We start from the raw sequence: 15,425 nt of genomic DNA on the forward strand, positions 1-15,425 counted from the left end.
GCTGAGACAGGATAGTTTTCATATCTCTTACCCTAATGTTGACATTGCGTTGTGAATGTTTGTTTGAATTCCTATTGCAAATAGCAGCGCAGAGAGATCATCTTGTTTTAAACGTGTGAAAAACTACCTCAGATCTTCATTGGGGGAAGACGAACTGAACGCTCTTGCGTTGTTGACGATAGAATCAGAATTGTTTTTATACTCAGCGTGCATTGCATGTCCTTCCGTCCGTCCGTCTATCCGTTAACACGATAACTTGAGTGAATGTTGAGATGTTCACCAAATTTGGACAGGAGCTTATCTGGACCCAGAATAGATTGGTATTTAAAATGAGCGAAATGGGATGATGACCACGCCCACTTTTTATATATATAACAAAACACAAAAACCTGATTACATATTTAGTAAATAATACACCTAGAATGTTGAAATTTGACGTGTGGACTGATATTGATGGACTGACTTGATAAAAATTTGAAAAGAAATTTAAAATGGGCTTGGCACCGCCTACTTATCATAAAATCAATTTTACAAATATTATTAATCATAAATCAAAAATCGTTAAATTTATCGTAACAAAATTCGGCGGAGTGGTTGCCTTTACTATAAGGAATGCTTTGAAGAAAAATTAACGAAATCGGTTAAGGACCACGCCCACTTTTATATAAAAGATTTTTAAAAGGGTCGTGGACGAATAAAATAAGCTATATCTTTGCAAAAAAGAGTTTTATATCAAGGGTACTTCATTTCCCAAGTGCATTTATAACAATAATAGGAAAACCTTCAAAATCAAAACCAAAAAATGGGAGTGGCACCGCCTCTTTTATGACTAAGCAATTTTCTATGTTTCGGGAACCATAACTCGAAGACAAATTAACGGATCGAAAAAAAATGGATACACACATTTTCCCTATAGAAGAAAATAATTCTAGTAAAAATGGACGGGATCGGTTAAAGACTACGCCCACTTTTATATAAAAGATTTTTAAAGTCGTCGTAGACTAAAATAATAATAAGCTATAACTTAGCAAAAAATTGTTTTGAATCAATGATATTTCACTTATCATGTTTTACTGTAAGACGGGCGGTGCCACATGTTATGTAGAAAAGTAATTTATCTGAAATGAAATGTACAATTGAAGCTGACGCTGAGTATATAATGTTAGGTTACACCCGAACTTAGACACCTTTACTTGTTATCTATCAATTGTGATGATGTCATTTACGAATTCGCAACTGAATAATCTAAGACGCAAAGATATGTAAATGAGGAATGTTTGGCAAAAAGTTAAGGTTAAATTAATAACAAACTACACTGTAATAAAGCACTGAATATCGTAATCATTGTGGTAAATATTGTTATTGCGAAAATAAGGGCGGCAAGTTATGTATTGCCTAGGGGCGGCGAATATTTAAATCAGCCACTGGCGAAGACACATGGACGTTGCAAAGATTAAAAGAATTTGCTGGTGGTTTAGAAAAATTTGCCTTTGGACCAAGGAATTCTAATGATGAAATGTACGGGAAAAAATTTGTGTCTCCTTCCTGTTACTAATTGTCTCCAATAATATACTTAATCGCTAGAGATGCTTACAATATTAACCTGCGTATGACCACATGCAATCACCTTTTGAATCGCAAAAATATTTTTAACGCTAAAGTTTTTTAATTACTTTTGTGATTGTTCTAGTTTAGGTATTGACATTACTTGTTATGTATTTTAATTCCTAAAGAGATCATTACTACCCAGCTCTGCTGAATAATCTAGTCCCGATAAATTAGCTTATTCGGAATTAGTTTGAGAATTACCGGTACATAAAAGTGAATACACTAAAGCGCCCATTACTCATACTTAGCATAGACTTGACTTGAATTGAGAACTGTCGCTTACAGTTCTGTTAAATGAACATTGCATGTTACTGATTACTCAAAACTTGGCAACACTTAACTCGACTTAGAAGTCTGTTGAATTTTGATTTTCTATTAAGTTCTAAGTGACGTTTACATTTGGAGATGCCATTTATTTGTTTCCATTTCATTTTGACATTTTGTCATACAAATTGACATTTATTTAAAAATAAATTTCAAAGCTGATTATGATGCCAGATTGTATGCGCTAAGTGGAGTATAATCGTGGCTAAGTTGCCAAGTTTACGCCAAGTCAAGTCTATGCTAAGTATCAGTAATGGGCCCTTAAGAAATCATACATACATATTAAACATTTAACGACAATACAAAATTGTTTAGATCGTTTTGCTGTTTTTGTTAAAAAAAATTTACTACTGGCTTAGATTTAAAGAGAAATTTTGCTTGAATTAAGTGCTCAGCTAATCGGCATTAAGGATTATTGTGTGTTAATGCTCTAACTATGTGATAACGGTAAATGTTGTTTTCATACATAAATATATTTGCCAGCGTAAAAACAACCTTATAGCTCACATTAATTGCCTCGCTATTTTTATTTTGTAATAAACACATTTTAATAAGCTAGACAATTTAATTACGAAATCCCATTAATGAGTCTCAGTCTCCACCCGCAAGCTCATTAATTACCTATTTAGTATTTTGATGGCGCTATATATAACCAGTTTTCCATTCTGGTCTATCCCAATAGTACTTAATTGTGCAAGTTGAATTCATCCAACTAAGTACCTTTTTTGAAAAGTTTTTATAAGTAACTAGAAGAGCCGGCAGACATTGTTCTGCCCTAAATTTGGCCTATCTGCATACATTTTAATAAGCTTTATCCGTCTGAATCTGCCCTCCCCCCTCTTCACTTTTTCCTAATCCTTTTATTCACTCCTCCCTCCGTCTTTTTCGCTTCATCTATCTCCATCTACGTCTCCTTCTATCTCTTTCTCAATCTCCTTCTCTCTTTTCTCTTCTCTCAATTTCTTCTCATTCTTCTGCGTCCCTTATTGCCTGTCCCATAGGGTGGTATGTATTTTATTCCAGTCCCAGCCCCAGTCCCACTCCGCGACCGACGCATCTCTTAAAACGCCGGCGACAAAATAACACACATTTTAGCCTTTCTTTTTATATATATAGATTTTTATTTTTCACACTTCACTATAACATTAAAAAGAAATGCAGATTTTCGTTGCTTTTGAAATTCGGCTTAAAAATTGCACATGGAACAGCTAAACACTCTCCTGAATTACAAACAATGTCATAGTACCTCTAAATCGCAGGCCCCCTCAGAAACCCCGGGCCAGGGGCTAACCCCCCCCCCCCCCCACCTTCTCGCCGGGCCTGGTGATGTGCTATACTTGATATCATTCGCTATAATATTTTTTATTGATAAGCGCGCTGTTTAATTAAACACCAACCAATTACACGGAAGTATATCCGCACCTCCTCAAAACGTGAGCGCCGGTGCGTGTACGTAACATTTATTATTACGTATAAACAATTTGCAATAAAATAATATTGCAACTGTAAACTGAGATATAGCCTATCCTATATTTCAAGTTAGATCGAACTACACACGGGGTGCAAAACAAATTCAAAATCGGTTCAGTAGTTTAGGAGTCCATCGGGAATAAACATAGTGACACGTGATTTTTATATACTAAGATTAGAAGACCCGGCAGACGTTGCTATGCCAAAGCTTTGGTCTATCTGCATAACTTTTAAGCAGTTTTAACCTCTTACTCTCCCTTCACCTACCTCGCCCTTTTCCTTATCTTTTTATTCACTCTTCTCTCTGCATTTCTCTTTTCTGCGTCTCTTTCTCCCTTTCCGTCTTTTCCCTCACACCTTTTCCGCTCCATCTGTCCATATCTCCCTACCTTCGTCTAACTCTATCTCTTTCTCCTTCCCTCTTTTTTCTTCTAGTTCTTCTCCATCCCTTTTCCCAGTCCCAGTCCCAGTTTCCATCCCAGACCTAGTCTCAGTGCCACTCCCAGTCCCAATCGCAGTCCAACTCCCAGTCCCAGTCGGTTCCTGCTCCATTTCCCAAAAAAGTGTCACAAATACTAATCTAGGCAAAAGGCTACCTATATGCCCAATTTCAGGTAAATCGAACCAAGAACAGAATTTGTTGGAAAAGATAGATCTTGGTCCACTTCCCCGACCAAACTACACGCGGTTAAGTAGCTTGGGAGTCTATCGCGACCACAAAACGTGACACATTTTTTATATACATACATATGTATATTAAGATAAGAAAAAAAGTTAAAAAAGGGTTAAATTAGTGTAAGATGAGGAGGTCTCTCGGGTTTTCTGCCGTCAAACATGCAAAGCGCGATAACCTCCGAAGAGATTTTAGGCCGAGCTTCTCTTCCAATTTGCGTCGTGCTATAATATTTTCTAGAGTATCTTTATACATTCACATAACATGACCTAGTTAACGAACGATTTGGGAATGAATAATATTCCTTAGGGCCGGTATGATAAAAGATGTATAGAGCGTGTCGTTTATTTGTCGAGAAAATACTTTAGTTATGCATTCAACTGTCGTCAGCGGTCCTTAATAAGTCCTAACTCACTTACTTACTTGCCGTTTAAACGGTTATGGTTGTGTTAATTGCCGCCAATTGGTCACACCTAACGAATTCAAATCGTTTTCCACCTGATCCTTCCAACGTAGGGAGGCGGCCCTTTTCCTCTGCTTCCATATGCGAATTCCGATACAAATACTTTCTTAGCCGGAGCATCATCTTTCATTGGCATAACATGGCCTAGCCAGCGTAACCACTGTGTTAATTCGCTAGACTATGTTGATGTCTGCGTAAAGCTCGTACAGGTCATCATTAAATCTTCTTCGGTATACGCCGTCGCTAACGCGTAAAACTTTTCTGTGCAACACTAGCAGAACTGCCTCATCTGATGTTGTCATGGTCCATACTTCTGCACCACACAGCAGGACGGGTACGATACGTGACTACGTGACATATTTTTTGTGCCGTGAGAGAACATTACTTTTCAATTGCCCACCTCGTCCAATGTAGCCTATATTGGCAAAAATGATTCTTCCCTGGATTTCAAAGCTGATATTGTTGTCTGTGTTTTGTTGTAGTCGGCACCGCAGTTTGGAAGCAGCGGAAGGGGGAAACCTCACCTGAGTTGCGAGAGGCAGGTGAAGGAAGACTTGACCTCTATTGGTGATCCCAGTTGGCATCAGTTATCGCAAAACAGGAATAGCTGGGGTGACTTGTTACGAAACGGCCAAAATCTCTTAAGCGGTTAAGCGCCAATTAATGATGATGATGGTATTGTTGTTTGTGGTTCCCAAATACACGAAGTCTTTTACTATTTAAAAAGTATGCCTGGCCACGGTGTCGTGGTTGTCAAGGCGCAAATGCGCTGATTCTTTGTTTTAAGACAGCAGGTACTTCGTTTTGTCCTCATTCACCATCAAACCCACCTTTTCCTCTTCTTTTTTCAGTTTGGAGTAAGAACGGTGCGTGGATTCAGACCGATGATATCAATGTCGTCAGCATACGCCAATAATGCTCGTTCTTATAGAATATTGGTTCAGAGTAGTTAAGTCCTGCTGCTAGTATTATTTTCTTCAGCATCAAAGAAATCGCACGACAGGGGGTGTGGAGTTATCTACTTTATTTAAATATACTTTATTTTTGTAAATTATTTTTTGAATTACTTTATTTTTGAATATTATTTCAAAACGAAAATTTTAGTGTCAGTGTATTTATAAATTTTCAATGTTAATATTAATATTTTAAAATAAAATAAATAAAATTTTAAAAAATATATAGTTGTATTATCAACTATATAATGGCGAGCCTGCCCATCGGACCATCAACAACAATAAACTTATCTAAAACCATTGCGAATCAATAAGAAGAAAATACAAAAATACTTAAAGGAATACCTTCAATCAAAATTTAAAAGATGAGCAAACAGTAATTTCACCAAAAATAATTATAATTAACTATTGTAAGAAAGCTATTTAAAAATGCAATATTTAACCGAATTGAATTAATTAATAAAATTTAGAACGTCTTATAATGTACGTGATTAGTAATCTTTTTAAAAGCAAACAATTAAAACAGAACAAAATTTATAATGAAATTATAATTATTCAAAGTATAAACTTTAAACGGAATTCATACTACCAAATTAAAATAGTGAAAATTTTAGCAAAAAATCAAAAGACAATTTATTTCTCCTACAATTTAAAATAAATCCGATAGTACAACAAAATCTCTATATAAATTGCCAAATAAGACTAAATATAAAATATAGAAATACTAATTAAATCAAGAAATTGTGTCATTGTGCTTTCCATGAAGATTATTATAACCAATTTAAACAAAACTTTAAACGCAGAGAGAATACTTGATGCAAAATTTACCAGTAACATTTGGACTATTTTAAAATCATCAACTTACAACAACCAACATTTCTTTGATAACAAAAAGAATTTGGAACATAATACAATACAATGATTATTATTACCAACAATCAAATTTTTGTTGACACATTTACAACAATCAATTTTTAAAAATTTGGAGTTCGCAGCAAGTGTTAAGCATTGTTTATTTATTTGTATTCATTCATCTTTTCAGATTATATCTTTTATATTTTCAAATTAAATAAGTTACTTTTTAAAGATTTAATTTGCAACAATATTTTCATTCTTTAAACAATTCAAGCAATTTATTAACTTTTTAATTGATTTTGTTTAAAATAATACTAATTTAAAATTACTATTAAATTAAATTAGTGTTTATATATTTAATATATTTTCAACATTTTAAACAATAATCAGTTTATTATTTATATTAATTATGTACACTCTTTCTCCAGTTTATATTGAAAAGTATATATTTATCATTTATAGAAATGAGAAATTTTGCAACAACAGACATATAAACTTCACAATACAAGTAAATTCATATTTAACCAACCTCATTTTCAATTCAAAAAAAAAAAAAAAACAATCAACAATCAATAATCAATTTTAAAAAATCTCCAAAGATTTCCTAAAATAATTTTTATTGACATATATCAATTCTTTCATATTGAAATTAAAATCATATGACAATTTCATATCAATCTCAAACGAATAACGGAATCAAATTTTACTTCCTTACCAACAACTTGGACATACATTATGCAGAGTACAATTATATATTGAACATATATTCTGCATAATACAAGTTTTTAATTTTTGAGTAATTGTGCACACAAAGTTGCCATCTACTATTACTCAACCTAATTCTAGATTCTTCAATCACATCATGATAAATAACAATATTTCACAAACAACATTGCAGTAACACAACCAAATATTAATATACATAAAGTATTAATACAATAAGTAAACAATAACAACAACTAAAAATAAGCTATCAAATACATCAAATCATCAAAAGATTGGGTACTTTCATCAATACTAACATAAACCTTTAACGCAATTAACACATAATTCAAATGTTCTTCAAACTATAACATAAAAATCTTACAGTACTTAATATACACTGTAAATTAATATTCAAAAATAAATTTTTTTCGTTTCACTGGAGGGGGAGTAAATGTGGAGTTATCTACTTTATTTAAATATACTTTATTTTAGTAAATTATTTTTTGAATTACTTTATTTTTGAATATTATTTCAAAACGAAAATTTTAGTGTCAGTATATTTATAAATTTTCAATGTTAATATTAATATTTTAAAATAAAATAAATAAAATTTTAAAAAATATATAGTAGTATTATCAACTATAGGGGGTCACCCTGTATGAAACTTCGTTTAGTTTCGAACGGCTCGGAGAGGTCCTTCCCAATTCTGACTGAGCTGATGGGCTTGCTCAACAGACATGTTGGCATATAGGCAGCTCGTTTTTCTGCTGTTGAAGGCGGCTTTAAATTCGACGAAGAGGTGATTTGTGTCAATTATTTTTTCCTGGGTTCTTTCCAAGATTTGGCGCATAGTGAAAATCTGGCCGACGGAAGATTTACTAGGTATGAAGCCGCGCTGATAAGGTCCAATTAATGAATTAATTCCATCATCATCGATTGTGGGACCGGGTTCATCTTCCCTGATCGGTACATAGCTGTTCCCATTTTTTCATTTAAAAGAGCAAAGAAGTGCTCCCTCCAAAACTTAAATACTCCTATCACACACTCGCTCGCCTTAAACGTAGCCCTGTAGACAGTGTTTTTTGTTTCTGTTGCAACGCCGCATTCTTCATCGTAGTAGCTGTTTTCGTGGTCGCCGGTAATATAAAGTTTTCCTCGGTTGCGATTGCAACCTCAAGCTTTTCTTAAGATTCTTTTTCCTTGCGTTTAGACGCGCAGAGGCGGGCTGCGACGAGATAGTGATCCGAGTCGATGATAGGTCCTGGTATCGTGCGCATATCTAACACACTGGAGGTATGCCATCCGTCTATCACAACATGTAGCTTGATGTATGAATAGTTTTATGCATTTACCTTGTGATATGACCATTTTCAAATCATTGTCCTGTAAATGTCTGCAGGTATCGTCATCAGTAATGGGTTGTCTTCTTATCCGAAGCCTTATTTTCGTTTTTATTGGAGTTTGGTTTTATGTGGCGGGTCCCAAGGCTAGCACGCAACCCGCTTAGTTTTTGTTGCTGTTGTAGCGATAACGAGAGTTTTGGGGAGTGTTATCGATTTTGGTGGTCTTTTGCCAGGTATAGACCGGCACGTTACGGTAACAAGCACCATTAAGCTACTAGCACGACTAGCCAGACCATACCGCCTCCCACCCCCAGTTTCATGAGAAGCTTGGGGTCACCAGACCTGCTAATTATGTGTATGTTGAATGCATATTGGTAACAGGATCCGCCTCGCGTATATGAGGTTGATAATTGGGTTTGCGTAAACTATGAACTGCGCTTATCAACCCCTTGAATCCCGCTCAGAGAAGGTGTTTTTGTCCATACAGTCGGAAGGTTCAGCATACACAATGAAACCTCTCCTAATGGACTGAGGCTGATCGACTTCGCCGGTGCTCGAAACACAGTCATAAGCCAGGGGTACCTGCATAACAAAATAAAGCTGCATGACTCTCTCCGACTGTTGGCTAGAGTTTTACCAGTTTGTTTTCGTCGTGTTGTGGAAAAGTTATCGATTTCTTTATCAAAACTGCATCAATTTGCTATTGATGGCTTATCGGAGTTTTACCAGTTGGTTTCCTGCAGGGATGCACCTTAACGTTAAGCTAATCGTTTATCAAAAAATTTCCACCGTTTCCGTTGAAACACTTCGAAATATTATCGATAAAGAAATTATCAAAATAAATTGTATCTCGTTTTTAACTGAAACGAAAAGCTTTCGGTAACGTTAAAAACGTTAACAAAAACGCGATACTTTATGTTTGAATTGTGCTGGCAATGCTATAGCAGTGGTGAAGCCGTAAGGTGGCAACAACGAGCGCACATACACACACAAACTCTATGTAATTTGTTTGTGTAATTCGTTGGTGGTAATGTCAATAATACTTTGAGAAATGTTCGTACTGTCAAAATTCATGAGAAAAGTTGCAATCAGCTTGGCTAATGCTTTCACCTTTAATGACTCCGCCATCAATCAGCTTTGCCAGCATAGTTTGAAATTAATAATCAACATAAACGATTTGATTTCGTTTTGATATGGCAGAAAACGAAACGAAATCATTTCGTTAATTTGACGATCTTAACGTTAATAAACGAAACGAAATGACTTCGTTTCGTTTATTAACGTTGATTATCGTAACGAAATGATATCGTTTCGTTGGTTAAGCATGCCTGGTTTCCTGCATCTTATCGATTTGTTAAAGACGACTCATCGGCTTCTTATGATACCTATAAAACTTTAATATAATATGTAAACCTTCTATGAAAAGTCGATAAGAAAACGATACGAAGACGATGGCTCGACAATAACAGTCGATTGCAAATCGACAAGTCGACGATAATTATTCGTCATCCAAACAAATTCGATCATAAAACCATACGGATTGTGACTAATAGGAAGCCGAGGAAACTCTTCTCAAAAGGCCCCGAACTATTTGTTTATGATAAAGTTACCTCTGTTGAACGTGAACTGCAACCCCTGGGCGAACTTAACGAGTACTTGGTTTTTTTTATTTATTAGCCTTTTCCTCCTATGTCTGAATGTGCACATACATATCAACTCAACCAATTTACAGTTTACAACCTGTACTTATTTCCTCATGCCGCATACCATTTCAAATCATAACACTAAGACCAAGTTTACACGCGAACTAATCTACAATAAATCATCAATAGATGATCTACGCGTTTATATATGTATGTTCCATCCCTAGGAACTAGGTTATTTTCTGTAAAATTTTCATGTTTCTCTTTTAAGGACCAATTAATGGTGACTTATCCATGACCAGATAAAACAGCTGATCGAACCAACCTTATGGAAATCAATGTAATCGATTACACTATGCGACAAAATCAACATTTGTTTTGGGTATTGGACCAAACTCCCTTTTTTGTAGAGATTGAGGCTTAAGTAGACAAAGCACTATCTCCGTTTTTCGAAGTTAGCCTCCAAAAAATAGATATCGACTTTCAAAGTTCGAAATTCTACATTTCGAAATTTTATTTTTTTTTTTTGTTAACGTGTTCAGCAAATTAAAAAAGTAAAAATGTGGTCATGGTCCGCTCTTTTCCCTTATTTGAAGGGCTCAGTTCTTTTTTTTTTTTTGAGAAAAATAATATAACAGTTGTTATACGAGGTGAAAAGTCAGATAGTCCCATGATAGTGGCTACTACTTTCAAGTCTGCACATACTCTCCACTGGAATTGCTGGTACTGTAATTTTTCAAAAAACCAATTCAGCCATGCAAATAAATGAAAAGGGCGGACCACGACCACATTTTTAATTTTTTAATTTGCTGAACAAGTTAACAATAGAAAAAAAAATTTCGAACTTCGAAAGCCGATATCTATTTTTCGCCATATCCATAACCTATAAATATTTGAGTTGGAGAATTTATTAACTTTTCGTAGATTTTATATATTGTTTTGGATACGTTTTGACTAAGAGAATTATTTTTTATATTTTTGTAATTTTTTGCGTTTTCTTAATTTTTATGAAATTTTCACGATTTTTAGGTTAAGGCACCAATAACTGATGCAAATTTGATATGGATAGGTAAAAATATGGTTATGACTATGGCGTTAGGGCTAATGGAGTTTAATTGGCCCTCCTTCCAATTAGAGATTACAGTCTAGAGGTGGAACTTCTTTTATGAAAAAATTCGCAAATCCAAAATTTGATCATAATTACAGTTCATCGAAGGGAAATATTAATATAGGAAAATAATTACGAAAATGAAGATAATCTCATTATATGTAAACTAGGTTTAAAGTACACTTTCACTTACCTTACGTTTGCCGTTCCCGATTCCCCAATACAGTGAGGAAATATATTCACATATCAAACAAGATATTAGCTGGTAATAACAATTATAAAATTACTGTTAAAGATACATTTGCCCTTAAACTGAATTATGAACATATTTAGAACCACCCTAATGTATATGCATGCAGTTATATTGATACCTATGTAAATATTTTAAATCGCACAAATGCATGACGTACTAGGCTTTATTCGTTGATTTTGCTTATAATTTAAAACATGTAACGAGAAAATAATCAAAAGCAATGCTAAGTAAAACAAAACATTGGAGCTCAAGCAATTCATGGGCACTGCTTTCTCTTAACAGCCAGGTACTTAGTTCGAAATAAACGCTGGCGTGCAAAAGTTCGTTTTTTTTTTCAAACTAAACAAGTTCTAAAGTGTCGGACGAGCTTATAAGTTGAGAATTTACAAAAATTGTTTACACTTACACATCGATTTTGTTAAATTGTACTAAAATATGGTGGCCTTTAGTAAACTTTTTAAGGATGGCATCGAAACTGGATTATGTTGCAATGAACTGGTTCATAGTGGCCCATGCACAACAAATATTTTAATTAATTCATATAAATTTCTTATATCAAATATGAAACATTTTGCACCTGTTACTGGTGTAAGTGTGCGATTTTCACGCATGTATAAATTGTTTAATGTTGTTAAATTTAGTTTAAATAAATCATCTCTTAGTTACCTTTACTTGTCCATTTGCGATCGCTTAACAAAGAAGTACTCCTATCCACGCTCCAGTATTATATCGAAACGGTAGTATGTGGTGCAGCAACTGGTTGGACGATTGCCGTTATGATATGTGTTTTACGGTTGGTTTTAAAAAGAAAAATTTAAATATTTTTTATAAAATTTTAAATTAATTGAAGTTAATATTTCAGTAATCTGTTTGGAAAATTCGGGTATTACACCTTCCTCTTTTGGCCAACTGTTATAGGCAGTTATTCATTATGGGCTATACCAAGTCCAAGAGCCCATCGTCTTTTCAACACAAGCGTGTTTCAGTGTGTAAGTATTATGCATACATTTACAAACGTATATATGTAAGTTCGTATATACCAGGCATGCTTAACGAACGAAACGATATCATTTCGTTACGATAATCAACGCTAATAAACGAAACGAAGTCACTTCGTTTCGTTTATTAACGTTAAGAACGTCAAATTAACGTTAATTTTACGATCTTAACGTTAATAAACGAAACGAAGTGACTTCGTTCCGTTTATTAGCGTTGATTATCGTAACGAAATGATATCATTTCGTTCGTTAAGCATGCCTGGTATATACTTTGCTATTTATTTATTTAAGTGATCAATTCGTATAGAAGAAAAAAAAATGAGGTGCCCGCTCAAAATCCGTATTATAAGCATTAATTAAATGTGATTTTTATTTCCTAAATTTGTATACATTAGGGTGTCCGCTAGTCACAAAATTTCTTATTCAATACTTAAACCAAGTTTTTGGGTTTTTAAGTGGTTTTGATTTGACTTGCCCAACTAACAACTACGGTGTAACCGAACATTACATACTCAGCTGAGAGCTTTGGAGACAAAATAAGGGAAAATCCATACATGGCGAAAATGAACCTAGGGTAACCCTGGAATGTGTTTGTATGACATGGGTATCAAATGAAAGGTATTAAAGAGTAACTTAAAAGGGAGTGGACCATAGTTCTATAGGTGGACGCCTTTTCGAGATATCGGCATAAAGGTGGACCAGGGGTGAATCTATAATGTGTTTGTACGATATGGGTATCAAATGCAATGTGTTAGTGTGGGTTTTAAAAGGCAGTGGCCCTTAGTTGTATATGCGAAGGCGTTTTCGAGGTATCGACCAAAATGTGGACTAGGGTGACCAAGAACATCATCTGTCGGGTACTGCTAATTTATTTATATATGTAATACCACGAACAGTATTCCTGCCATGATTCCAAGGGCTTTTGATTTCGCCCTGCAGAACTTTTTCATTTTCTTCTACTTAATATGTTAGGTGTCACACTAATTTTACAAAGTTTTTTCTAAAGTTATGTACATATATCTGGCGTCAAAAAACCAATCCAATCACCATGTTTCATCCCTTTTTTCGTATTTTTTATAGGATTATGGCATTTTTTCATTTTTCGAATTTTTCGATATCGAAAAAGTGGGCGTGGTCATAGTCGGATGTCGCCCACTTTTAATACCAAAATAAAATGAGTACAGATAAGTATGTGAACTAAGTTTAGTAAAGATACATATATCGGTTTTTGCTCAAGTTAGCGTGTTAACGGCTGAGCGGAAGGACAGACGGTCGATTGTGTATAAAAACTGGGCGTGGCTTCAACCGATTTCGCCCATTTGTACAGAAAACAGTTATTATCATAGAAGCTATGCGGTTACCAAATTTCCCGTGGATTGCTAAATTTTTGTTCGACTTATGGCATTAAAAGTATTCTAGACAAATTAAATGAAAAAGGGCGGAGCCACGCCCATTTTGCAATTTTCTTTTATTTCTGTATTTTGTTGCACTCTATCATTGCTGGAGTTGAATGTTGACATAATTTACTTATATACTGTAAAGATATTCAATTTTTTGTAAAAATTTAACTTAAATTTTTTTTTAAGTGGGCGTAATCCTCATCCGATTTTGCTAATTTTTATATAGAACATATATAGTAATAGGGGGAACGTTCCTTCTAAATTTCATCATGATACCTACAACGACTGCCAAATTACAGCTTGCTATACTTTTAAATTACATTATTTTAGAAGTGGTCGGTGCTACGCCCATTGTCCAAAATTTTAGTAATTTTCTATTCTGCGTCATAAGGTCAACAAACCTACCAAGTTTCATCGCTTTATCGGTCTTTGGTAGAGGATTATCACATTTTTTCGGTTTTTCGAAATTTTCGATATCGAAAAAGTGGACGTGGTTATAGTCCGACTTCGTTCATTTTAAATAGCGATCTGGGATGAGTGCTCAGGAACTTACATACCAAATTTCATCAAGATACCTCAAAATTTACTCAAGTTACCTTTATGCGAACAAAATTAATATACTCTGTGACCTCTGCTCAGCTGAGTATAAAAATTCTATGTCCTTTGTTTTTTTAATTGGATGGACTAATGTCGAAATCGTACTGCGCCGGATTTAAAGTGCCAACTCATATTAAAAACTAGCTATCATCGCTACTTTGTATGTGTGGAACGTTGAAATAAAGAATGTTTACTTTTATATTTGGGTTGCCTAAAACCATTTATATATTAAAATTTTCGAATCTATACACTTTGCTTGGGAGTATGTTTGTGCCTGGTATAAAGACTCCACAACTAATAAAAGCTTTTGCTTCTATGACAATACTTCGAAGCTATGTCCATTTAAGACTTGTACATCGTGTAAACTACCTCCTTTTTATGAACTCTTTAAGAAGTACTATAAATTATGCTGCAGAAGCAGCTATTCTTAGTTTTTGGGCTTAAGTATAGCTTGTTGACACAACTAAGAAATGTTGTTACGCTTACCACAAAAATAAGAAGTAGGTTTCTGCACTGAAGGAATAATATTGCTTTGATTATCTAACGAGTTCTACTTGGAATCCAAACTCTGACGGATTTTGAACAGAACTTTTTAAATATTTACAGACCTGTTAGAATTTTGTTATATCTATAGATAATACCCATGGACCACATTTTAGCCTATATCTCGAAATCGGGTTAAGATACCTCAAAAATTCAAAACAATTTGTTAAAGCCATCATCAGCAGCTTTCATTTGGTATACATATTGTACAAAAACATTTGAAAAATACCCCTAGAGATTCAGGGTTTGAAAAGTAAGTTAGACCTCTGCTGACGTAACAGTTAAAAGTTGCACTGAATTCTATGAAGTGGTTTCTGAGTGATGCGAGTACAAACATAGAGACAGACAAGTAGACAAATTTTAAAAACTGCTATTTTGGGTTCAGGGGACTCAATAAGGACCCCTTCTGAGATATTTCCATGTACAGACATCGTCCTGTTAGAATTTTATTATATGTGTAGATAATACCCCTGTACCGCATTTTGGCCT

General features: G+C 34.4%; 1 protein-coding gene across 3 annotated transcripts in view; it reads left to right on the top strand.

The window, feature by feature from the left end:
• LOC137237799 (uncharacterized) overlaps positions 1–15,425 on the top strand; it is an 88,766-nt gene that overhangs the window by 67,390 nt on the left and 5,951 nt on the right. The window contains exons 1-3 of one of the 3 annotated variants that reach the window (XM_067761982.1): positions 11,580–11,684; positions 12,061–12,191; positions 12,261–12,387. In XM_067761982.1, the coding sequence (XP_067618083.1) occupies positions 11,619–11,684; positions 12,061–12,191; positions 12,261–12,387 (324 nt within the window). In that variant the 5' untranslated portion in view covers positions 11,580–11,618. The other 2 variants (XM_067761981.1, XM_067761983.1) reach the window with 2 other exon arrangements.

Source organism: Eurosta solidaginis, chromosome 1 (assembly GCF_040869045.1).
Source record: "Eurosta solidaginis isolate ZX-2024a chromosome 1, ASM4086904v1, whole genome shotgun sequence".
NCBI lineage: Eukaryota > Metazoa > Arthropoda > Insecta > Diptera > Tephritidae > Eurosta > Eurosta solidaginis.